At 34.9% G+C, this 25,109-nt stretch overlaps 1 protein-coding gene across 3 annotated transcripts in view; it reads right to left on the minus strand.

The window, feature by feature from the left end:
- The window catches only part of RTKN2 (rhotekin 2), a 72,285-nt gene extending 47,646 nt beyond the window's left edge, over window positions 1–24,639 (minus strand). Inside the window, exons 1-3 of one of the 3 annotated variants that reach the window (XM_042908535.1) lie at window positions 24,377–24,639; window positions 17,320–17,516; window positions 4,559–4,617 (exon numbers count right to left, since the gene is read on the minus strand). In XM_042908535.1, coding sequence (XP_042764469.1) covers window positions 4,559–4,617; window positions 17,320–17,516; window positions 24,377–24,436 — 316 coding nt within the window. In that variant the 5' untranslated portion in view covers window positions 24,437–24,639. Of the gene's footprint in view, window positions 1–4,558; window positions 4,618–17,319; window positions 17,517–24,376 lie in introns of those variants that run through there. The other 2 variants (XM_042908537.1, XM_042908536.1) reach the window with 2 other exon arrangements.
- Between the last annotated feature and the right edge of the window lie 470 nt (window positions 24,640–25,109).

Here is a 25,109-nt window from a genome sequence, read left to right on the forward strand (position 1 = left end):
TGTTACAAACTACACAAACTACAGCATTTCCCTTAAGAAAACTAAAAAGAGCAATGCATTCCTTCCTTCAGACCAGGAAAAAGGTATATATTCTAAAAGTGATGGAAATACATTTTCTCTCGTTCACACATGCTTCAAATTTGAAAGTAATTGTGTTAATGATCCTTATTTCAGATGTTAATCTAGACCTTTGTCACAGTCAAAATTTTTCCTTCTTAGCTTCCTCCATCCTTCCCTTTACTTTTAATACTCAATTAACAATTTTCCCCTGACATTCCTATGTTATCTATATACCTTCAAAGGAATCAAAGTTCTACCAAATAGATTAAGATGTATGAATTACAGCATAACACAGGACAGTAGAAAGCTCAATGGTAAAGTGAAATTTGTTTTAATTACTCAGAGTATAAATACCTCAAACCTTTGTGGAAAATTTCTCTAAGACATTTCCCAATTACACTTAGGACATTTATGTGCATGTTTTTATACCTATTAATTATGCCACTTTCAAATACCTTCAACTCTTTATGAACATAAGCTATTTGGCTACATTTCTGTTGTGCTTCACTTTAAATCCTATGATACTTTGTCCACATTTTCATTTGTTTAGAATTCTTTTTAAGGTTCTTAATGCCTATTTCTAATTTCCTTTCTAGAAAAGCTTTACAATACTCCTTCATCCCTACCCTATCCAACCAGGTAGGTATGTATGAGTGCCCTTACCACTGCTGCCTTAGCAGTTTTAATAAAAAATATTACTTATTGGGCTCTCTCCATGTACCAAGCTAAATACTTTATATACATCTCATCCAACTATAATTTTAAAAATATATTTACTAATTTAATAGTCAATTGATAAGATTTGTTTAGATTTGTATTTTCTTGATTAACAAGAAGAATGTCAACACATTTATTAGTCAGTTCAGTGAATATTTGTATCCGTGACCCACTTTTTTCTTTACATAGTTTATGGTTTATACTTTTAAAAGTTAATTATTTAATCTATATGAGAATATTGGGTATATGTAATAAAAATATAAAGATTCTTCCTATAACAATAATTGTTCCAACTCCATTTATATATCTAATAGGACTTCTCTTCCTTGCTGATTTAATGATTAAATGGCTCTTTATCATATATGCCATTCTGACTAAGTATCTCTTCTTTGGCTATAAGCTTTATAGATCTAATTGAATCATTTATTAATTACTGTCTATCCTAGTACCAATACCATACTATTATGACTACAGAATCTTTATAATACACTTTGTCATCGGTTAGAAATATATCCTTCCAAAACATCTTATTCCCAATTGCTAATTTCTTTATGTGAATTTTAGAAATATATTGTCAAAACTCCCCCTCCAAAATGTTTCATTAGAATTCTACTGTCCAAATTAATTTGAGAGCCATTAACTTTATAATATTCTGTCAATATATACAGTAGCATGATACAGTCATCCTTACATTTTTATTAAGGTTATGCTTGGGGTATTTGATGTTTTTGGTTTTTTGCTATTTTTATTGTAAAAGAGACTCTTTTGCCATATTTTCTAACTGGTTATTGCTGGTTTTGAGAGATTACCACTTTTTGTATATTTATCTTGAATCTAGCCACTTTTACTGAATTCTTTATTAGTTCAAATAGTGTTTCAGTAGCTTTCCTTAGATTTTCTAGGTATGCAATTTCTTATTTTAAAATAGTATTCAGTTTCTCTATTTCTTTTTAGCAGTTTCATCTTTCATTCTTGCTATTTTAGCTGCAATTTCTAAAACTGTTAAAATTATATTGATATAATAGACATTTTTACTTTGTTCTTCATTTTAATGGGATTGTCTTTATTGTTTTATAATTATGACTTGGCTGCTACCCTGTCAAAGAGCCTGCTTCTTGCTTGACCACAGTTGCTGACTCATTTCATTTCACAACTGTTCTTGTTCACAGCTGTTCTTGTCCTATTAGGGTGGTATTAACCATTTACACTATCTTGGGAGGAACATGAACCCTGACTTTCTCTGCTATACACCAATAGTCTATGGCATATAGCAGTCTTGCCTTTTCCCATGCCTAGCTAAGTCAAATCCTTGAGAGAAGGCACACATTTCTTATCTATTTACCAGGTGGTCTATTTACTGTTCAGATGACAAAGGATGTGTAACCTACCAATATGTGTTTTAATTCAGCTTCAAATAGTAGAAATTCCTTACAGATTCTTGCAAATGGTTGACTCAGTTTTAGTTTACAGTACTCTTGCTTTTGTCTCTTTTTATGTCTTCATTGACACTTGTATTATAAAATGAAAAGACTTATGTAATACAACGGCTAACTTGATGCTATCAAGTCCTAGAAGTCTTTCTATTATTTTTAAAAGTAAAAACTTTTGTTTTTGAACTTTGTGAACTGACTTGGCTTTAGATATTGAATTAGTAGTCAGTGAATAAGCTAAGACAATTGCTACAATACAATTATTTGGTACTTAGTAGGAATGATCAGGATATACCTGAATTATTCTTTTTAATTTTGTAATGATCTGGCCATGAGTGGTAAAGCTGAAAATGGAAAACCCAGGTTTCACCTAGTAATCAGAGAAAACTCAGAACATTATGAAACTTTGTAGCAACTATTCATTTTGATCAAAATCAAAGTCACATTTTCATCCCAATGTCAAAAGAAAATATGTTTCGTTTTAAGGTGAATTCGTTTTTAATTTTCTTCATTTATTTTTTTACAAATTTTTTACAAATATACAGATAAGATATAATTAAGACTAAGCAAAGATGAAAATAAATTACATATGTAATTTTCTGAGACTTCCAGTTCCTTAAGTTAATTTAAAATTATCTTTTGGAAAGAAGGAACACATGCAGAAATAAGTTTAATTTCTACACTGAAGTATTTGTGGTCAGGAAAATAGTTTTTTTTTCTTATTTTAACTGATTTTACTTTATCACTCTTCTAAATGTACAGTAAATGCTATTTTCACAAATTGCTGTAGCCAATAAACTATTATAAGATGTCAATAGATGTTAAGTCTATCATGTCATTTGAATCTTCAAGAGCAATTTAACATATCTCATTTGTGTACTTACTGGCACTAAATCAGAAGCAAGAAATAGAAGATTATGTTTAAAGTATTTTTAGAAAATCTCCCTTAAAGATCAATAATATTTTACTTATTCACATTAAAATGTATTGAACATAGTGCACAACTATGTAAAGGTACTGTGTTTGGCATCAAAAGCATATAAGGAGGTATAAACCATGTTTTATTCCAGTCTTATAATTGGAAAGATGAAAACATGAATATAAATAACCATAAAACAAGCAACAGATTTTTATACAGTTATTTTTCTGAAGAATTTTTGCTGAGGGCAATTCCTATGATTTAGGACAATTACATCCTGTAAAATCCAAATCTATCCTTCCTGCATGAGAATTTTGTTTATCCATAAAGACATTTCTAAAAACAGTTCCTTGGGTGAGAGAGCCTGAAATGCAGCAGCATGTTCCCTGGAGCTAAGAGAACAAGGCTTCGGGCCAATGAAACAAGCTAGTTATTACTCAAGGGGTGATGGAGGTCTGCTGTACTCAAAATGTACTGATGAGATAATATTTGTAAAAGGTACATTATCTAACTAGTGTACACGAGTCAGCCTTGTGTTCATTTCAATCTGTGGCATCTCCAAGCCACTGTCTAGTTTCCTTAACACTTTGGAGAAACTGAGACAACAGAGCATTAAGTGCCATCTAGTGGTAAAGGGTCTTCTATCTGCATTAGGAATTCAAAGAAAGAAAACATCATTTCCAGCTGGAATGATAACAGGGAAGGCTTTATAGATGAGCAAACAGATCGCGAAGATAATATAGTTATTTCAAGAGCTAATTGGCTGTCAGAAGCAGGCAGTGTACTGACGGAACAGGGAGAGAAATGTCTGGCTAAAGCAGACAGTTTATGTACAGGAGTAGAAGATATGGCTAGAAAAAGAGTTGGGTCAGAAGGGAAAACTCTGGGGAAGACAGGAGTTTGGTTTTTATCCTATGGAAAACAAGAAACAGTCATCCATCCAATCAACATCAATGAGCAATTACTATGCACAAGCACCATGCTGGCTTCAGGGTGAGGGGCAAGACAAACACTGTCCCAACCCAGGAGCTTCTAGCCTGGACAAACATTAAAAATATTATTGAAACTTCTGAGCAGAAAAGGAACAGAGAGTCAAAGATTTGAGTTTGCAGTCCAGCTCAATGACTTACAGGAAGTTATTTAATCTTCAAGTCTAGGAAAAGAGAACTATCCTACCTATTTCACAAAACTACGCTGAACAGAAAACCGCATAATATATGTAGTACGTATGGAACAGCTTTTCCAAACTGTAAAATCTTACACAAAAGTACAGCAAATGATAAAAACAGTGTTTTAGAACAAATATAGATAGAGGTATGCAAAATAAAATGAAAGAAAAGAATGGGCGCAGGGAATTGAAATCCCACCAGTTCTAGGAAGATACTTTATACAACTGATTCAGCAATACAAAAACAACCCATCTACAGCATACCTGATATGGCAATCTTTCCTTTACATGCCGCTCGTTCTTTACTTTCAAAATTCGCATCACTGTCAAAAGGAAAAAAAACCTAATGAAAAAAAGATCTTTTCTAATAAGCAATGTTTTAATAACCTTTCACAAATGCCTAAATATTAAAACGTGACATATATCCATGCATAATAATGACTTCCAGTTAATATAAACTACTTGATTCAAACTTCAAGATGTTTAGTCAACAGCTAGCTGGCTTTAAGAGAAATACATACAGACACTCTCTTTGATTTTTCTTGTAAGCTTTACATTTCCTGATGATTATATACTGGGTTACTCTACAATGAAAGTCTTCTGTGAACATTTATTTATAAGCAAGATGTACAATATTTGGAAGTGTCCTAGGAAGTGTAATACCTTGGATCACCACTTCACAAATTATATTTCTAACTTACCACATTATAGTTGCCTGAAAAAGTTAAAGAGCTTCCCAACCATGAACTTGCTGCTCAGGAGTACTTTTTCCTTATAAAAACCTAACAAATATCAAAAAAATTATTCTCCGCTATACATTTATATGCAATAATATCATATATCATTCATTTCCTTGCAATTCAAAAAAACTACATACTAAAACAATAAATTAACTCAGGTGCTAAAGGAAGGGAGTGGCTCTGCAGAGAGAATAAAATGGGGAGAGGAAAACATTATCATGACAATAGAAAAAAATCTTAAGTAAAAAATCTCAAGTAAAAAAATCTCTAGGTATACAAGAAACTCCCAGATCTGACTTTAGAATACACTATTATGATAAAAAAAAAATTTCAAAATAGTTATCTCCTGCTAAATCAAATCAATCCCTTGAATATTTTCTAATTTTCTATTTCCTAATATCCTGCACTTAGAAATTAGCATTCAGGGGCGCCTAGGTGGCTCAGTCAGTTAAGCATCCAGCTTCGGTTCAGGTCATGATCTCAAGGTTCTGGGCTCAAGCCCCACATCAGGCTCCGTGCTGACATTATGGAGCCTGCTTGGGATTCTCCCTCTCTGTCTCTGCTCCTCCCCCACTAGCACTTTCTCGCTTTCTCTCAAAATAAATAAACCTAAAAAAAAAAAAAGAAGAAGAAATTAGCATTCCATTTCTGGGACAATATTTCCAAGAGTATTCTTTGCACATTTTTTTTTTTTTTTTTTTTGGTCTCCACTTAATTTGGTTAGCTAATTAACTACTGGCTAATTTAATTAGGTACTTCAAATATGTGATAAGATAAAAACTTTCCATTTGAATACTGTTTCATTCTAAGAGAGCTTTTGGAGATTGGGGGGGATTTTAAGTATAACTAACTTTCAGAAGAGTATGACACCATCTCATTGCATTTCAGTAGGCTTGTTAAAAAGATTGCAAAGATATTATCATATGCCAAAACTTGAAAACAAAATATATAAGTCTACTTCTCTTACTCTCTTACTGAATTAAGCACATAAGCATTTTAGGCAAAATAATACACTGATGTACTTAAGTTGATAAACTTACATAAGACAAGTATATAATTATTTTTAGAACTACATGAGGTATAACTAAAGTAATGTAGTAGATTTAAAGCCATAAACTCTCAGGATACTATCTAATTACTTTATGGTCGCACTAGTATTTAAGTTAAAATAGGGAATTCATTAAGTAAAAAATAAAAGTACTCATTGATTATTTCAAGATAATGTTTCACTGAATCATAAGTTTAAAAAGAGTCAAGTTCAGTATTTTATACTCAAGCTTAGTTTGTCACACTGGAGAACATTAGCTTGCTTATTAGTTCATCACAAAGTGAAAAGTTCAATTGAATAAGGCACACTACAAATCAAACACAAATCTCAATTTCCTCAGGTTGGTGTAAGATGTACAATATAAATACAGTTGGCTGGCACTTTTAAGTAATATTTCTAAAAACACCTTCTATATGAGCAATGCATAATATAAATTCCTAAAATACTTATTTCAGTGAGAAAATACAAGAAAGCTCTAATATTGGTAAGTAACTTGAGTATTATAGAATGTAGGTCATAGATTACACTAAAGTTGAGATCCATTAGGTATTTCTAAATTTGATTAAACTTAATGCTTTAGCAGGTAAGTGAAATTCTGAAATATTAGAACCACCAAAAGCAAAATGGCTGAATATTTATCAAAAAAAAAAATTTTTCCCCTCCGAACTCTTCAATCACCTGGCAGAGTATAGCTTTCTTCCCTGTAATTACATCGCTTACACAGGCATTTCCAGGGCCAGCCAACAAAGTTATTACATCAAATATTATCAAACTATAATATAGATCCATTTAACCATATTCTCTTATAGAAAAATTAAGTCTATGTTTTAAAAAATGAGACAAACTGAAGCAATTAAGCCTCATTTTGCTGATGCTTGAATTATTTTCAATTCAAATAACTCCTCAAACTGTTATTTAGGGTGCTAAAATGTGATGTTTTTCTAATTAATCCAAATTGACAATAAAATCATTAAACATTCTCTGTTTAATAATGTGCTACTGTAGCTAATAGTTTGCTACAGTTAAATAAATACTTGTTTGAAAATCTGCAATGTTAATGCCAATTCTAAATGCTACAATTAGAGAGCCAGCTTGAGGAAAAAGCAAATAACCACAAAATTATCTAAACCGAAGCACAGCTAAATAATAGCACACCTTATTCTTATAGACCTAGTTTAGAGCATTATTTTGGTAAGACTTGTAAAAGCTAATTTAAAAGAGATAAAAATATGAAAGACAAACTTTTAACTTCGCTTTATTACTTAATTTCTGCCTGTAGGTAAATAAAATGACCAACAGAGGGTGCCAATCAACCACTTTGTTGCTCAAAAATCTGTATTGAGTAAATACAGATTATCACATTTTATATTATTCAATATGGGAACTTAAAATAGCATTTATTTGCCAAAGTTAACAAGGTATAATGAGAAATTGATGAAAGTATTTTATATTTTCTTAATGAAGCACTAAAAGAATTCTAACTGGGATTCCATTATTTGGAAGCAGGTTATAAAATCCTTCACCTCTTATGCAAATAAGTGAAAACTAAAATATTCAGAAGTGCTTTATTATGGAATTTTAAACCATCCTAAAATTATGTGGTATAAAATTAATAACTTCATAAGTATCTTAAAATTGGAAAGATGAGGTTTCTATTTCAAACCTTGATATAACAGACTCTTTCAACAGACACCCAAACAATATAAAGTTTAAAAAATAAAATCAACAATGTCTTTAATATACCATGTTTTATTATAGAAATACCAGGAGTACACAATTTTCATTTGCCACCTATACTTTTTCTTTTTTTTAGTTATAGTATATAAGTAATAAATTAGGCAACTGGAGTATAAGAAACTGGTTATTGTGGCATTATTAAAATCACAATTATGTTGAATGATATACATAATTAGGTGCTACAAATTGCTTTGACTAATATTGTTTTTACAAAACCAAATAAAGTATTTCAGATTTTAAGAGATATATTGGCAGGTTTGGGTAGGAGGGAATATTATTGCTAAAATGTAAGCTCTGTAAGCATATGGATTTTTTTGGCCTATTTTGTTTACTGCTGAATCACCAGTATCTTCAAGACACTCAATAAATGTTTAGTGAATACTAAATGAAGTGAAATATATATGGCCATTTTGATGGAGCAGGAAACATTTAGTAGATTCAGACTGAAGTCTTAGGTTTGAATCTTACCATCAATAAATAACTAGTTATGTGAAAGAATTGCCATTAACCTCTTGGCCTCAGTATCATCATCTGTAAAACAGAAGTATCCATCTACCTCATAGGTACTGAATGAAATAATATTTTCAATGAATCTAGATCATTCTTAGAAATGTTACACAAATACAAAGATTACTGAGGATTACTGTGTATTTATATTTTTGGCCTCAGTATTTAACATGGCGCTTACATGGAAGAGGCACTAAAGCATTTGTTAAAGTGATCAGAGTTCCAGTTCCAGTTCCTGTAAGATAATGGTAGTTAAATTTGAATTTCTTCAGGTATCTTATAAAAGTTTTCAAATCAACAAGGAAAGCAAATAAAATCACGTATAGCCCATACTTACAGTGTAACTAGAAAACAGAGACTATAAAAAATTTACATTTACATGTAAGTATGAGAAATTAACAACTGAAACCATCAAAGCCAGCTCCTGGAGGCCTCACCCAAGTAGAGTCAGATACCCATTGCAAAACACAATATCAACTCTTGATGTCCCCTAGAAGAAAAGAAAACTGATAAAAGACCTGGTGGATACCATAGCACTGGTTCCTGGGGAGTTGAAAGGGAAGGACTCCAAAAGAATTCTGGTTCCAAAGTTGTTAGTCTTGTGGAGAAGAGAGACACACAATGAGGGAGGTATCCTTTGAAAGTCTGGCCATGCCAAAAAAAAAAAAAAAAAACACAAAAAAAAACCAGGAAGAAGAAGAAGAAGAAGAAGAAGAAGAAGAAGAAGAAGAAAAGAAGAAGAAGAAGAAGAAGAAAGCAACTGAAGTTAAAAACCCCAAGAAACAAAATCATACCAAAAAATCAGGAAACCAACTAACCAACATCCCTAAGTCATCATTTATTAAAGAAATTTGTCTTCACAGTTCAAATAATAGAAAACACTCTTAGACAAAAAAAAAAAAAAAAAAAAAGTAAGCCCTTCTGCGCACCTATCATCACTTGGCCCAAGAAAACTCTACATGCTACATATTTAACTAGGGACAAAGAAAAGGACCCAAACATCCATAGAAAGCTACAATAAAACAAAAGTAGGAGTCATCAAAATGCTTCAACATTCCACAAACCACTCTCCAAAAAATATAAAATAACAAAAATATAATACTCCAAAATGAACTGAGTGCAGTTAAATAAGCTATTGCAAATGTGAAAGAAGTGGGGAATCTGAAATCTAAAGCCTCAGACTAGTAAAGGACAAACAATAGGTAAATATGCAAAAAAAGAAAAAAAAAGAACATTTAAAAATGAGAGGTAGGAACAGGAAACAAACTGGAAAAAGAAAAATAAAATCATTTCTGAAATGAAGGGTAAAATACACAGTGCCCAAGAATGAAGACATAAAACTGAAAGTATATTAAGGGACATAATGGATGAGAATGAAAAGAGCAAAAAGAGCAAAATTAGATAAAGATTTTAAAAATATCAAAGGAAAGTGATAGACATAGAAGACAGGCAAAGAAGATCCAACTTATGTGTAATTGAAGTCCTTAGAGTTGAAAAACAAAGTAAGGAGACACTTAGTGCTTTATTCTAGAGGCTTTAACTCCAAGAAAACTGTCTGAAAATAAAAGAACTGAATCTACATACTGAAAGGGTTCTAAGTGAGCCAAAATGGTCAGCCTTTAAACATACTCCACTAAAATTACCAGACTTTGGATAGCAAAAACTATTTTCAGCCTCTAGACAAAATGACCAAGTCATTTACAAAGCAAGGAAAATTAGACATTAGATTTTTTTATAAGAAAACAGGGATGTGAGGTTTTCAAGAAACTCCAGGAAAGAAAGCATTGGCCAAGGATTTTTGTATACACCCAAGCTGTCCTTTTAAAGACCAACACTAAAGAAAAGCACTTAAAGATAAAAGAATATGAAGAAAGCTATACTCACATTGAGAAATCTACTAGATCATAAACTTCCTTCAAACAAGATATGATTTTGGAAAGTACAACAAAAGGTCAGGTAGTGAACATTATACATGTTTAAAAGTGGATCAAAGACTAAAACAAAAGTGGAGACATAAGTACAAGATTAGTATGTATTATCTACTCCATCACAGGAGAACTGACCACAACCTAGAAAAAGATAATACTAAACTAAAATAAAATAGAAAGGTACAGAAGGAAAAAATGGAAAAATAAAATGAGTTCATTGATCTCCACGTAGATGAAAAGTTAAAATAAAATGATATCATTCAAAGTAGAAAAACAAAACAGTAGAAGCCTAAGGGGAGGAATAAAAAAGAATTAAAGTGATTATAAAATTACCAGTATATAGTTTTTTAATATAAAGTTCTAGTAACTACTATAACCGATAACTTTTTAAATTAAATAAAATTTTAAAAAGCAGAGAAGATAGGCGACATACTGTAAAACAAACCGCAGTTATTACATAAGTTAACATAGCATAAAAGAATATAACAAAGTCAAAGCTAAATATATCAGTAATATAAATGTAAATAAGCTTATTAAATACCCTAGTTAAAGGATTTTCAGATAGGTTCACAATATAAAACCCAACTCTGGATGAATACAAGAAATACACCTTCAACAAAGTGATTCATAAAGGCTAAAATAAAGAGATGGGCAGAGGTAAACCAAACAAATGCAAACACTAAAAATGCCTGGGATTATGATCTTGTTATCAGGCAACCCCTGAATTGGAGTCTATGTGACAAGCACTATGTGACAACAGTAACAAAAGAACACTTGATAACAATGCTAAAGGCTGCAATTGACAACATGTGTGTAACAAGCACTAAGATACCAAACGTTTCATAAAACGGAAAGTAGGAGATATACAAGGGGTAAGACAGAAAAACTTTAGTAACAAAGATCTCAACCTATCTTTCAGTCCAAGACAGTTCAAGTGGCCCAAAAATAAGCCAGGCTGTAGAAGATTTTAAAAACAGTAACATATATCTTTTGAACATATATGAAAGTTTGTACCCTGATAAAAAGAAATGTGAGAACTTTAAAAGGCTGTGAAAGTTATGAAAATTAACTATATTAAGTCAGAAAGAAATTATATTTCTTAAGATAGTAAAAATAAAAATCTGATCAAGATAAAAAATGCATTCCTCTTTTGGTATGTCAGAGTAGCTCATATTAGAAAAACTCTACCTCCCCCTCTTATGTTTTCCACAGAAAGCAATATAAAGTCTGGAAAAACTACTTAAAAAACAACTACCTGAAGGGACTGGCAAGCAACCAAAAGTAAGAAGTAGTCAGAGAAGAATCAACACTAGAAGGAAGTATACTCATACAATGGAATACTACTTACCAATAAAGAGGAGAAAATCACTGATACATGCTAGTTACATAATGAATCTCAAAAGTATTATGTATGACAAAGGCAAAAAGAGAGAACATACTGGACAATTGCATTTACATTAAGTTCTAGAATAGGCAAAACCTATAGTGGAAAAAAAAAATCAGTTAACAATGGTTGCCCTTAGAGTAGGGGCAGAGGTAGGTAATACTAATTGGGAGTTGGGGAAAAAGAAACATGACATATCCAAGAAGTTCAATTTAGTCCAAGGGTAAAAAGGGAAACTCAAATTGAAACACTAGATGACCCTGTTTATGAAACTGAAAGAAAAAGATCACTTTAAGGAACTTTTAATCATGGTCTCCTGTCTATCCACAGGAATGTATACATGTTTGCGCATAGACACATGTACAAAAAGAACTTTCTTCGAATTGCATCACAAAAAATAAGATGAATTGATAAACAGATGAATTTAGAATAAAGAAAATATAGTTAAAATATTAATTGTAGAATCTAGGTGGTGGGTATATGAGTCTTCATTGTACAAGTCTTTCAATCTTTTTGTATACTGGAAATTTTTTCTAATTTCTGTATGCTGGAAAAAAACTGCAAAGAAATCTTGAACTGGCCTAGGTCAGTAATCATATTGATACTAAAACTATGAAACTACTTTACATAATCACATTATTAAATAAGGAAATAGGATTACTGTTATTATGTATTAAGATTCTAAGAATAACAAAGAGACGCAAATATAAAATAATTGAAGAAAACAAAAAACCTAAAAATATCAATACACACTCATAATTTAAAAAAATTTTTTAAGTTTATTTATTTTGAGGGAGAGCACACATGCGTGAGGTGAGGGGCAGAGAGAGGGAGAGAAAATTCCAAGCAGGCTCCATTGTGACACAGTGCAGAGCCCAACAGGGGGGCTTGAACCCACAAACCATGAAATCATGACCTGAGCCAAGATCAAGACAGATGTTTAACTGACTGAGCTATCCAGGCACCCCACAAACTCCTAATTTTTTAAAAAGTCTCTCCCTTAGCTATGTCTACTAAAAAGGTCTAAAAGCAGTGATCCCCAGTAGCAATGAGCACACCCAGTGCCCAGATCTTGATTTCAAAATATCATTTACCATTAAAGGGAACCAGAACTCATTAGACAAATGGCTGATTCCAGGTATATGGCACAGAAAATGCAAGACAAGCCTAGGTCATCTTTTTGTGCTAGAAAGTAAGGAAGTTCTTAAAGACTAATAGAGGCAAGTCAAAAGAATAAAGAAGCCATTTTGAAGGAAATTCCATCAAACAAATTTGGGACAATTTATCTATCAAAAAGATTAATGACTATAAATGATATAACACACTGAATAAATAACAATCCATGAAGCAGTGGGAGAGAAAGGAGAGAAATGCCCTTTCTTACAGAAGATTAGCTAAAAAGTATAGAAAAAATAATAGGGTCAGATAATTACTATCTGCAAACCTCATTGTAATAATGTAGGCAAGGATCATAAATGGATAAAACCGCTAAGTGAAAGCTAGTTAGATAACAGAATATAACAGATAACAGAATATAATGTCCCACAGATTACTTGTGAATTGCAAAGGAAAAACCATTATACCACAAAGGAGAAATCAGGCAACTTCCATCCAAACCAAGGGATCAAACTGCATCACACAGGGTGGTAAAACCAATTGTCTCTTCACATTACACTGGCAGCATGTATCTTGCTCAATCTGCCCTAAAACAATTCTTGCTCCAAAAATGTTTAACCTGAGTCTTATTAATAAGCCATTAGATGCAAATTCCAGGTACAGCTAAAACAGGAAATAGGATAAAAGGTCAATGATACCATAAGAAACAATTAAATACAAAATGCAGAACATTCATAAAGGATATTTGTTAGAAGTGCAGACTCTTCAAGGCATTAATGGCAAGGAGTCTTTATAAAAAAGTAAAATGATTAAAAGAAATTAAAGAGACATAACCAAATGTATTATATGAACCTTGACTGAATTCTGGTTTTAGAAAAACAACCAGAAAGGATTTTCTTTTAACAACTAGTTGAAAGTGAATTCAGACTGAATGTTAGATTATTACTATGGAATTATTGTTAATAATTTACATGATAATCATATTTTGGTTATGTAGTAGAATGTTCCTCCTTTTAGAACCACTGAGATGTATATGCCATGTTGTTTGCAACTTATTTTCAAATGGATCAACACAAAAAAGGAAGAAGGTATGTGTGTGCATGTAGCACAAAGACAGAGGGTGAGTAGATGAACTATATGGTAAACTATTAATGGTCTACCAAGGTAGAGAATATACTATTCTTACAATTTTTATCATACTATTCTTATTATTTTTTTACATATGAAATTTCATAATAAAAAGTTGATTAAAAAACTGAACAAAGTAGGGAATAAGAAATGAAAATCTGTAACATAGCAAGCATAGAGGACAACAAAAGTCAGAACCTAAGAATATACAAAGAAATTGACAAAAAGAATGTTAGGAAATTAAAACCAAGGTTTATACCTCTTTCAGTTTATAATGGGATATTTATGCACCCTTAGCATACCTGGCACCTAGAAGTCTGTCAGTTAACAACTGTTAACGTGCTAGCTAGCCTTCTAAACTTTCTTGAATCTTGCTATCCCTTTGCTTTTCAACTTTGGCTTCATCTTCAGCCTCAACCAAACACATCTCTTCACTGCTCTTAAATAATAAATGGCCAGGGGTGCCTGGGTGGCTCAGTCGGGTAAGCGTCGGACTTCAGCTCAGGTCATGATCTCACCCTTGTGAGTTCCAGCCCACTTCTGGCTCTGTGCTGACAGCTCGGAGCCTGGAGCCTGCTTCGGACTCTGTGTCTCCCTCTCTTTCTCTGTTCCTCCCCTGTCACACTCTGTCTCTCCCTCTCAAAAATAAATAAACATTAAAAAAAAATAATTCATGGTCATCTTTCACCCTGAGCTTTTATTTTGCTATTTTTCTTTCTTGAAATGCTACTTTCTTCCTACTCACCCAACCAAACTAGATCATCCTTCATAATCTCGAAGATCATGAAGACCCAATTCTTCCACTAGATCTTCTTCAATTCTATCATTTCATCCTGATTTGATTCTTCTTTAACAAAGCTAAAAATTATATTTGTTTATATTTTATAGTAAAATTTTAGAGAAGGTAGACTAATGGTAAGCAGTAGACTCATTAAAATGCTATTTTAACTCTGGCAGCAATGTAAAAGCAAACCATTTTTCTACCTCAAAGACTATCAAAACCAAGCTAAGGAACAGACTACTGCATCTCTAAAGGTAAAATGTTTGGCTTCTGAATATACAAATATTCTCATATTTTGACATATTCTGTTCTTTGAATTTGTACACTCTAGCACAGTACTTAATAATTGTTCTACAAGTAGTAGATATTTGGTAAATATTTGATTGATTCATCAAATGGCATAATTTACATAATTTTCTTCAAGATACTGAAAAAACTTATCATAAGACTTGCCTTACTATTTAGATCATTTGGGGGCACCTGGGTGGCTCAGTTGTTTAAGCTTCTGACTTTGGCTCAGGTCATGATCCCACAGTTGGTGAGTTCGAGCCCCATGTAGGGCTCTGTGCTGACAGCTCAGTACCTGGAGCCGGCTTCAGATTATGTCTCCCTCTCTCACTGCCCCTCCCCTGCTCATGCTGTCTCTCTCTCTCTCTCTCTCTCTCTCTCTCTCTCTCTCTCAAAAATAAATAAATATTTTTTAAAATTTAAAAAATAGAAATAAAAAAATATTTAGGTCATTTTTATGTAATAAGAAGGTAAGTATTATAATTTCCAGTTATATTTATATGATCAGTAAAATCAGGTTCTATCTGCACATAACAATATGGAATTATAAACAAAAGAATTCATAGAGAATATTCAGGTTTCTTTAAAGAAATAATTTTATAATTAAGGGAGACAATTTTTTATAGGAATAATGAATATAAATGTATGTATAGCAGCAAAGCTATTTTCATCTAATGAAGATAATCTCTAAAGAAACTGAAAAACATGCACATTTCCAGTTGAGAGTTTCAGATATTTTTTCCTATCTTTTTTATATAAATCCCATAAGGATTAAGTTTATTTAAGCATTTTTACAAATCAGTAACTTTAGAAAAGTTATACTGCCAAATTAAGAAAATAGTCAATTCACAATTCACTATAAGTATTTAAAGAACATAAATGTGGAGGACAGATATGATTTCCAGAGGAGCATTTCATGTAACTGTGAGAGATGATATAATAGCAAGTGTTTAGTCCCACACTGTACTTCAACCAGTGTTTCTCAAACTCTTCCACTGAAACAGCCCCCTCCTGACCGAATATCCTTAAAAAGGATAAGAGAACATATATCTCTCTCCATGAGTAGAACAGCCCAAATTATGCCACAATTATAAATTTCTCATTTTTTCTTAAAAATTCACGGTTAATAAAGAAGGTGTGTCATATTTATTCTATGGCTTTTTATATCTCCTGACACATACTTATGTACTCTTAGTGATTTATATGACCCAGTTTGAGAAGCACTGACTTAAACCAGTGTATGCCCATGTGAAAAATATTTTCCTGAATTATGACGTAAGAATAATTTCATTTTATAACATCAGGGATAAATAATAATGAAAATTATTTGTTATGTGTTGAATAATAAATATGTAAAAAGTATTAAATTAGGTTTTTAATATATATAATCTTAATTTTCAAAATGTAAATATTATCTTACCAACAGTAATTAAGGAATTGAGACACAAAGAGATTAAATAGCTATCCAAAGGCAATACAGCTAATAAATATTAGTTACTTTGTACACAAGTCTTTATTATATCACAATCTCATCAACATTTTATTTTTACAAAATCTCACTTTTCAAGAATTTAATGCAGATGAGCTATGAACAGCACATAGCCACTAACGTATCAAAAGAAACTCTTCACTAGCAGTACAGTTTTAAGACCAATCAATGATGGGTGATGTAAGACAACTTATATTAGAAAAGAAATCCCCATCTAGCCACTAAGTTGAGCTAATTCTTGGGTTCAAGTAAGACCTGGCATTGTATATGTGCTGCTGAAGCGAGCACAAGACTGGGCATTGTAAATAGGATAGGATGTAAATTTCATACACACATTCTAGACCCAATCCAAAATGGCAGCACAGAGTAACATTATTTGGCAAATCCTAAGCAACCTCCTGTTAACTTCTGTCACTAGCCAGTTACAGTCCTTGAGTTAAGTTGCTTGCCTCTCTAGGATTTATGTTCACCATGTGAAAGGGGTGTGCATTTCAATTTCTATACCTGTTTCCATTACTCTCAGCTAGTACCTCTTTGTTAGCATTTTCTAAGCAACTCGTTTTTTAAAAAATTCACATTTCTATATACTAATTATCAGTCTTGGTCCTCTTTAAAATATTCCCTCAGTTCTTGATTCTTAACCACTTCATTTTACAATCTGGAACACAACAAAATCGCCTGGTGAAAACTGCTACTTTAATAATAACTTTACTGTGAGCTCTACTATCAAAATGTTTATAGTATCAGAGTCTATTTCAGTGTATTTATTTTTTAAAAAGCTTTGGTGATTTGATATTTGCCATTAAGATTAAATTATATTGTGTTCTTAATTCAAATACTTCAGTACATTAAAATCCATAGGAAAACTATACTACTAACCATCTTCCAGTTTGATTTGCAACCTGTTCTTCTAATTTCTGTAGCTCCAATGTGTAAGCCATTATTCGAGCATTGCATACCATGAGATTCTTAACTGCATGCAAGATCTGGTCTTTCTGAGTACTCAGAGAAAGGAGTTTCCATATTCCTTCTCGCATTCGAATTTCTAAATCTATTTTTTCTTGAATGCTGCAGTCCTTAAAAAAAAGAGAAAAGCATTTTTTAAAGATAGCAAAAATCCAAAATTATAACATTTATTTTTATTAGTAAAAATGTGCTAGTGATTTTATAACATATTGGGAAAGTAACAAAGTTTTGAAGTATGATAGTACAAAAAATATAGCTATTCAAAAATGCTCTTTGCAAAACCTTAATTTCTTGCTTTATTAGGAAGTCTACAATCTAGTGGAGAAACACAACAGAAACAAGGGTGAGAAACATTACATATTCTTTGCATAGCTTCACAAGTTTGAATAGTGTCCCCCAAATATTCTTGTCCTCCCAGAACCTCAGAATGTGACCTTATTCAGATACAGGGTTTTGTAGATGTAATTAGTTAAGATGAGGTCATACTGGAATAGTGTGGGCCCTAAACCCAATGACTAGTGTCCTTATATGAAAGCCATGTGAAGACAGAGAGACATACAGAGAGAACTCCATGTAAAGACTGAAACAGAGATGAGAGTAATGAGTCTATAAGCCAAGGACTACCAAGCAACCACCAGAAGCTGGAAAAGGCAGGGAAGATTCTTCCTACAGCCTTCAGCAGGAGTATGGGCCTGCAGATACCTTGATTTCGTACTTCTGGACCCCAGAACGATGAGAGAATGAATTTCCATTGTTTTAAGCCACCTAGTTTTGGTAATTTGTTAAGGGACAGTCCAGGAAATGAACACAATAATATGTATAGTAACTAATGTGAATATTATAGCACATGTACATATTATTTAAGTTGTATTGTGGGATAGCAAGATGTGGTTGATGACACTGAATTAACCAAGGAAAAACAGATGTTGGAAAGGAACAGATGCTGGAAAAGGGACTGAGGTTTAGCAGCTATGGTAAACAAAGTCAATAAAATCTCAGAAGCTACAGAGGGAAAGCACTGTGTTAAAAAATGTCCAAAGCTTTAGCTATCAGATGGAACAGAGATGTAGAATATATTTTTGGATTTTTGTTTATTTTAAAGAGTCACCATGAAACTACTAAATCATTTTAGTTCTGAAAGTCTTTTATTCCATACAATGATCTTGTAGTGGCCAGCTCTATATACAAGTTACACATGTAACAATAGAATTCTAGAAGCTGAAATGTACTGTTCTGATTTAATTCACAGTGGCTTTTTAAACAATTATAAATCATTAGATATACTCTTTACTAAACTACAAACACAATAATGCTCTAGTGCATCTATTTTTAAAAGTAAAGTGACCATTATCCTGGCTTCTGTGGTAAAAAAAAAAAAAAAATGAATGCTATAATTTACCATTTAATTGAATCAAAATCTATATAAAAAATGTAACTGGAACCTAATAACAAAAGTTCCAGGTATTAAAAAGACAATCTTTTCAAAAAGAAAACCTAAAAGTTAGGAGGGAAAGTCAATGAAAATTACGCTAAAAGAGAAGCTATAAGGGTGCCTGGGTGGCTCAGTTGGTTAAGAGCCCAACTTCAGCTCGGGTCATAATCTCACGGTTCATGGGTTCGAGACCGGTGTCGGGCTCTGTGCTGACAGCTCAGAGCCTGGAGCCTCCTTCAGATTCTGTGTCTCCCTCTCTCTCTGCCCCTCCCCTGCTCACACTCTGTCTCTCTGTCTCTCAAAATAAATAAACATTTAAAAAAAATTTTTTAAAGAGAAGCTATAGTAGATGATTTGACTATCCAAATCAATCAAATATACTATTCACATGAAGAAAACAGATCTGTTTAATTACCTTCTGTAATTACATCACGTAATTACCACATAAAAACCTTCTTTAGTGGTAGAACTCAAAACTGGTACACTACATAAATGTAGTCATTTGCTAGTTTTCCTTCTTTACACATGGCTGAATCTCAACAACTCCATTTCATCTTTGTATGACTTTGTCAGCCCCAAAGTAAATTCTTCTTTAATGTAATTAATAACGAATTTTAAGAATTATCTATGTGACCCATATATCTATAAGATTAAGCTCTGTCAAGCTGGTTAGTATTGGGGAGCACACACACATAGGAGGCAACCTGAAGCAAGATGAATAGTTTTACCCCACAACCCAAATATAAACAAATACCATCTGGTGCCATTAAATTCAATTTTGCTTTTTAAATGTTACAGTGAGGCAGCCAGCTGAACCAGCACAGTGGTTCTTAAAGCTGGCTACACATGAGAATCACCTCTGGTAGAGGAAGAGCCTTTTATAAAAGCACCTGAACTTATGACGCACCCCAAAACAATTAGGCTCTCTGGAGGTGGAGCCTGAGGTTGTTTTGTTTTGGTTTGGTTTGGTTTGGTTTGGTTTTTAAGTTCCTTCGGTGACTCAATGTAGAGCGAGGGTAGAGATACGCGGTAGTACTTGAAATTCCAGTGACCTGGAAAGTTGCAACAACCTTAAGAAACCAGTAGGTGGCCACAAACACATTAAAGAATCAGTTTGGGCTTCTAGGGTTTCCATCTTGTAAATGAAGACTGTCTTCTCTTCATCACTTGATAAAGACTATAAAATTATAGAGGCTTGGGAAATAGTGCAAAAATGAAATGCAAAGTTAAGGCTTGTTTTTTAAATCACCTTATTTGTAAGATTAAATATTCATTAAGGAATAAGATATATCTAACAGATATTAGTATTAGAATTCTAATAGCGTGGGGGTCAGCAAACTATAGCCTAGCCAATGCCTGTTTTTGTAAATAAAGTTGTACAGGGGCACAATCACGGTCATTTGTATTATCTAAGGCTACTTTCAAACTACAATGGCAAAGTTGAGTAATTTCGAGAAAGACCATGTGGCCCACAAAGCTGAAAATGTTTACTATCTGCCTTTTTACAGAAATAGTTTGCTGATCCTTAATTCAGCCAAATTAACATACATAGTAAACTATGACCTTACCTCCCCTATTCTACAGTGAGCAGATGTGGATCTGGGAGGGCTGACATGAGTGGGGTGAATTGTTAAGCATATGTATGCTTTTGAATGTACTGGGGTTTAAAAAAAAAGAGGTATGGTGTTACCCGTTTTTTGTTCTCCATGCAACTTCTTTTAGTACACATCTATACTTCACATACAGGGAAACCCATCTGGTCAAGTGATAACTACTGCAGCCAAGAAAGTCTTTTCAGAGTGGAAGAACTTAATTTTAGTTAGTAAGGGGTGCAAAGTGCTCCTGGGGTTAAGAGCCGGTGTGCCATGCACAGTGAGAACAATGATCACGTAATGAGGGCATGCATAGAGCATTCAGTGATGGTGCTTACTAACCCCAAAGTGGTATGGCAGGGAGCTAAAATCATGACTGCTGCTGCCTCAACCATAATGGCAGAGTAAACACTGACTAGGACCCATGACAAAAGCATGTATTCATCCCTCTTACAAGTGTCTGAAAGCAAGTCTCCAGAAAGAGCAACTGGGGTGGGGAAGAATGGGGTGGGGGGAAACCTTCCTCTTGCCATTTCTCCTTCAATTTTCTAAATATGAGCTACCTTGTAATCAAGTCAAACAGAAGCCTATGGTACTGTCCTGATCATGTAGATACCTAGTCAGGCTGATAAAAATGGACAGGGCAAGGCTAAAAATGAAACAGGGAAATGACTTAAAAGTGCAAATCTAGATTATGTAGAAAACAGAAAGATACCAGGTTTTAAGAGCATAATGGGACAAAGGAAGTGCAAAAAAAAAATGGCCTTAATATTTTTTTTAAGTAGGCTCCGCACTGGGCATGGAGCCCAATGCAGGGCTTGAACTCACATTCCTGAGGTCAAGATTTAAATGCTCAACTGACTAAGCCACCCACGCTCCCCTGAAAATGGACTTAATTTTGAAATTAAGCACTGACTTAAAAATAAATGAAGCTGGGCTGCTGCAAGACAACTGTAGTAATCCAGATAGAAAATATCACCCACCTAATGGATATAGTTAAACTGTGTTAGTTAAGAGACCATGGTGAAAGAGAAGACTGCAAAATAGTATATATAGCATACATCCTTCTAAAAGAAATTGTGTGTATTTTAAGAATTGTTTATGTACAGGGGTGCCTGGGTGGCTCAGTCGGTTAAGCTTCTGACTCTTGGTTTCGGCTCAGGTCATGATCTCACGGTTTATGAGTTCAAGCCCCACATTGGGCTCCATGCTGACAATGCAGAGTCTGCTTGGGATTCTATTGCTCCCTCTCTCTCTCTCTGCACCCCCCCTCAAAAGTAAATAAATACACTTAAAAAAAAACTTTAAAAAAAAGGAATTGTTTATGTACAGAAAAAGTCTGGAAACTGTTAATAGTGGTTATTCTGTGGAATGGTATTACAGAAAGAATTCTTAAATCCATGTTTCTGTATATGTTTACTACAATGAGATAGTGAGACAGGGAAACTGAAGAACTCCATTAAAATATGCTTTTTGCTCCTTTTCCTGCTTCTATCCTTGCTACAACCTGCCCCTACACTCCACTTTACACATGTCTTATAATGAAAATAGTGTATGTCCTCCTTGTAAGGGACAAGGAGTTAATGATTTGTCTAGAATAGATAACATCTAAGGATGAACCAGATGAGAATGACTGGAAGAAGCTACTATATGTGTATTCCAGACCACTGGCACTAGACATCTCAATGCCAAGACCCCCTGGCTCCAAGCAATAATACCTGGGCCCTCATCTTTGTTCTAACAGGTTCCTAGATGCCTGAGAGGACACGTACACTAGACCATCGTCCTCAGTAAAAACCCCCAGGCCCCGAATGAAGACAAGACTCGTGCTCCTCTCCTTTCAGAGTCTCCTGAACTTTTGTCTGTAACTGCTTTCTCTGTATCTTCAATAAACTCACCTCCTGCTGGCTTACATGTGATTTCCATCCTGCAGGAAGCCAAGGACTGGTCCTGTGGGACCCCTTCTGGATCCCTGAACCAGCCTGCCGGCATCAATGGCATTACTTCTTGAATTTCTTTTTTATTAAGATTTCAAAAGCTTGAAAGTTTGTAAGAAAGGTTAGGTGGCTGCCCCAACAGATGAATGGGACAAAAGATAGTAAGAAAAAGTTTTCCCTCAAGCACATTCTGAGTGTCAGGTACTATGCTAAGTACTTCAAAAAGGTTCTCAACTCCCAGTAACTTTCTAGGATAAGCATTTTACCCATTTTACAACTGTGGAAACCAAGGACTTAGAAAAGACAGGTTAACTTATTTGAGATTGTTCAACAAGCAGAATTGGATTTGACCTTAATCTGACTCCAAAGCCAATGCTTTATGCTGCGAGTACTCACAGCTGACTCCAAGGTTTCAGTAGATGTTTCACTAGTGTTATGACCACCTCAGAATCTTTGGTCCTATCCCTATTAGGTGGCAGTTTCACTAATATCAGAGGAAATAGAGCAAATAAGAAATCACTGTTAGTCAAGTATAAAATTCTCTTACCCTCAATATTCCTGTTAGATTGAAACCTATTACTATTTTGCAATTTTTATCCAAGATCCAAACACAAGGAATTTCCACAACTCAATTACTTGGTTTTCTTACTGCCTATGAAATCATTAAATATTACTGTACCATCTCACATGTAAATAACCCAGTTCTTATGTATATTTATTTACTTTCATTCCATGTAGCTAAACTTCTTTCATGACCTTATCTTCTTGTCTCTTTTGTAAAATTCCTAAATATTACTGCTGCACACAGCTAAATAAATATAGGGCTACACCAACACCTATGTAATAAATACGAGAACCTCAACAGATCGCCCATTCACTAGAAATCAAGATTCTGTTATCAGAACAAAGTACTTAACAGATAGGACAGAAAAGCATTTTACATCAAAATGTCTGAAATTTTTGAAAATGCTGGCATAAAACAGCATTACTAATAAAGGAGTTGGACTTTGGTTTGCATAATAGTTCTTACTGTCTTGCTTTATTTCCCTCAGTATTATTGAAGAATTTCTAACAATTTTGTATCTGCTGAGGTTTCTAAACAAAATAACAGGTTTCTAAGCAAAGGTTAGAAGGTTAGGTTTACCCAGGTTTCTAATAAAAAAATAGGTTGGACCATATAAAAGTGCTAATAGTCTACTAATTTTGACCTACAAAACTGGCATTTTCACATGGTTTAATCTATTTCAGAACTAGGTAAAAGAAGGTGGAGATTAAAGGGAAGATCAAGCATAAAGACATCAGTTTTAAGACTCTAAAGTTAGAGTTCAGGGGAAAATATAACACTTTAATAACTGATTGGTCTCTATTCAGTAAAAAAACACATACTTTACATGGCGAAATAGCAAAACCTCAAACTTCTCTCTTATCCGATTCGAAAAGAATCCACTATCAAACCAAATTTTTCTAAAGTTCCAAGTTTGCAGTTTGCTTCTCCAGCCTGCCCCCATCGAGTTTATGTCGTGTGTGGACATCGCTCCAGTAATTGTGCTTTCCGTCAAATCGAGTAATAAGCAAACCGTCCTCCCTTGGTCTCGGGTGGGCTTCTTGGAAATCCCGGGACCCCCATTTCCCCTGCGTCATCTACACTGGGATCCAAACCTTGTGTGTGTGTGTGTGTGTGTGTGTGTGTGTGTGTGTGTGTGTGTGTGTCGGGGGGGGGGGGGTGGCGGGGAGGTGTGGAAGGAAGCAGCCGGCAGGTGCGCCCGGGGAACGCACGGAGGAACTCCGGCATCGCTTCCCCATTCGGGTCTGTCTCCTCCAAAAGAAATCGGGGGCCGGAGGGGGATGAGGAGATTTCCTAGCTCCACTGGAGCCTGCAAAGTGCGGTCTCCTAGTCCGTCCCTTTGTTTCTGGACACGGCTGAATACGAGACGCGGAGTGGGGGCTTTCTCCACGACGAGGCAAAACGGTGGCTTGAAGACTTGGAAGTCCGGCCCTTCCTCACTCACCTGCTGGGCGGGAAGGCCCGCCGGGCGGAGCTCGGGACCCCTCACGGTCTGCGCCTCCATCTCAGCACCACTGCCAGGCCCGCCGCCGCTCCTCCTAAGATTTGAAAAGCCCGCCGCTCGCTTGAGCCGCAGAGGACACCAACCGCCGGCCCGGCCGTACCAAGTCCGGCCGCAGGAGGAGGGGCGCAGGAGGCCTCCAGCCTGAGGGCGCACGCGCAGTGGCAGCGCCCGGGCCTCCCGCACGGAAGCGCGAGGAGACCCGAGCCCTCCTCAGTGCGGCGGCGAAGCGAGTGGGGCGCGGCAGGCAGGTTTAAGGCACTGACTGGGGAGTGGGCGGGTCTGGGACAAGAGTGGGCAGGGCCGTGGGGAGTACACTGGCCACTGAGCGCACCTGGCCAGGCACAGGGTTTAGGCAGGTGGTTTTCGAGGCACGCCCCAGTGCATTTTGCCTGCTTCCCAGCCAAGGCCCTTCGCGGCTGGCTGACTCAAGGCTGCCGTCCCTGCCTTCCTGCGGACGACTCAGGGACACGCGGTGTCACCAGGAGCCCGTGGCCTCAGTCCCAGAGAACCAAGGGACACTGCTCCCAAGCGCTCCCACACAGCAGAGCATTGTCACTCAGGGTCACTGGAAGCCCAAGGCCCTGTTGATCAAGCTGGAGAGATACTATGTCAGACGTTTCACAAGGTCTTTTCTTTTGTCCCCAGTGTTTCTTTGTAATTCCAGATACCCCCA

Source organism: Panthera leo, chromosome D2 (genome assembly GCF_018350215.1).
Source record: "Panthera leo isolate Ple1 chromosome D2, P.leo_Ple1_pat1.1, whole genome shotgun sequence".
NCBI classification, from domain to species: domain Eukaryota; kingdom Metazoa; phylum Chordata; class Mammalia; order Carnivora; family Felidae; genus Panthera; species Panthera leo.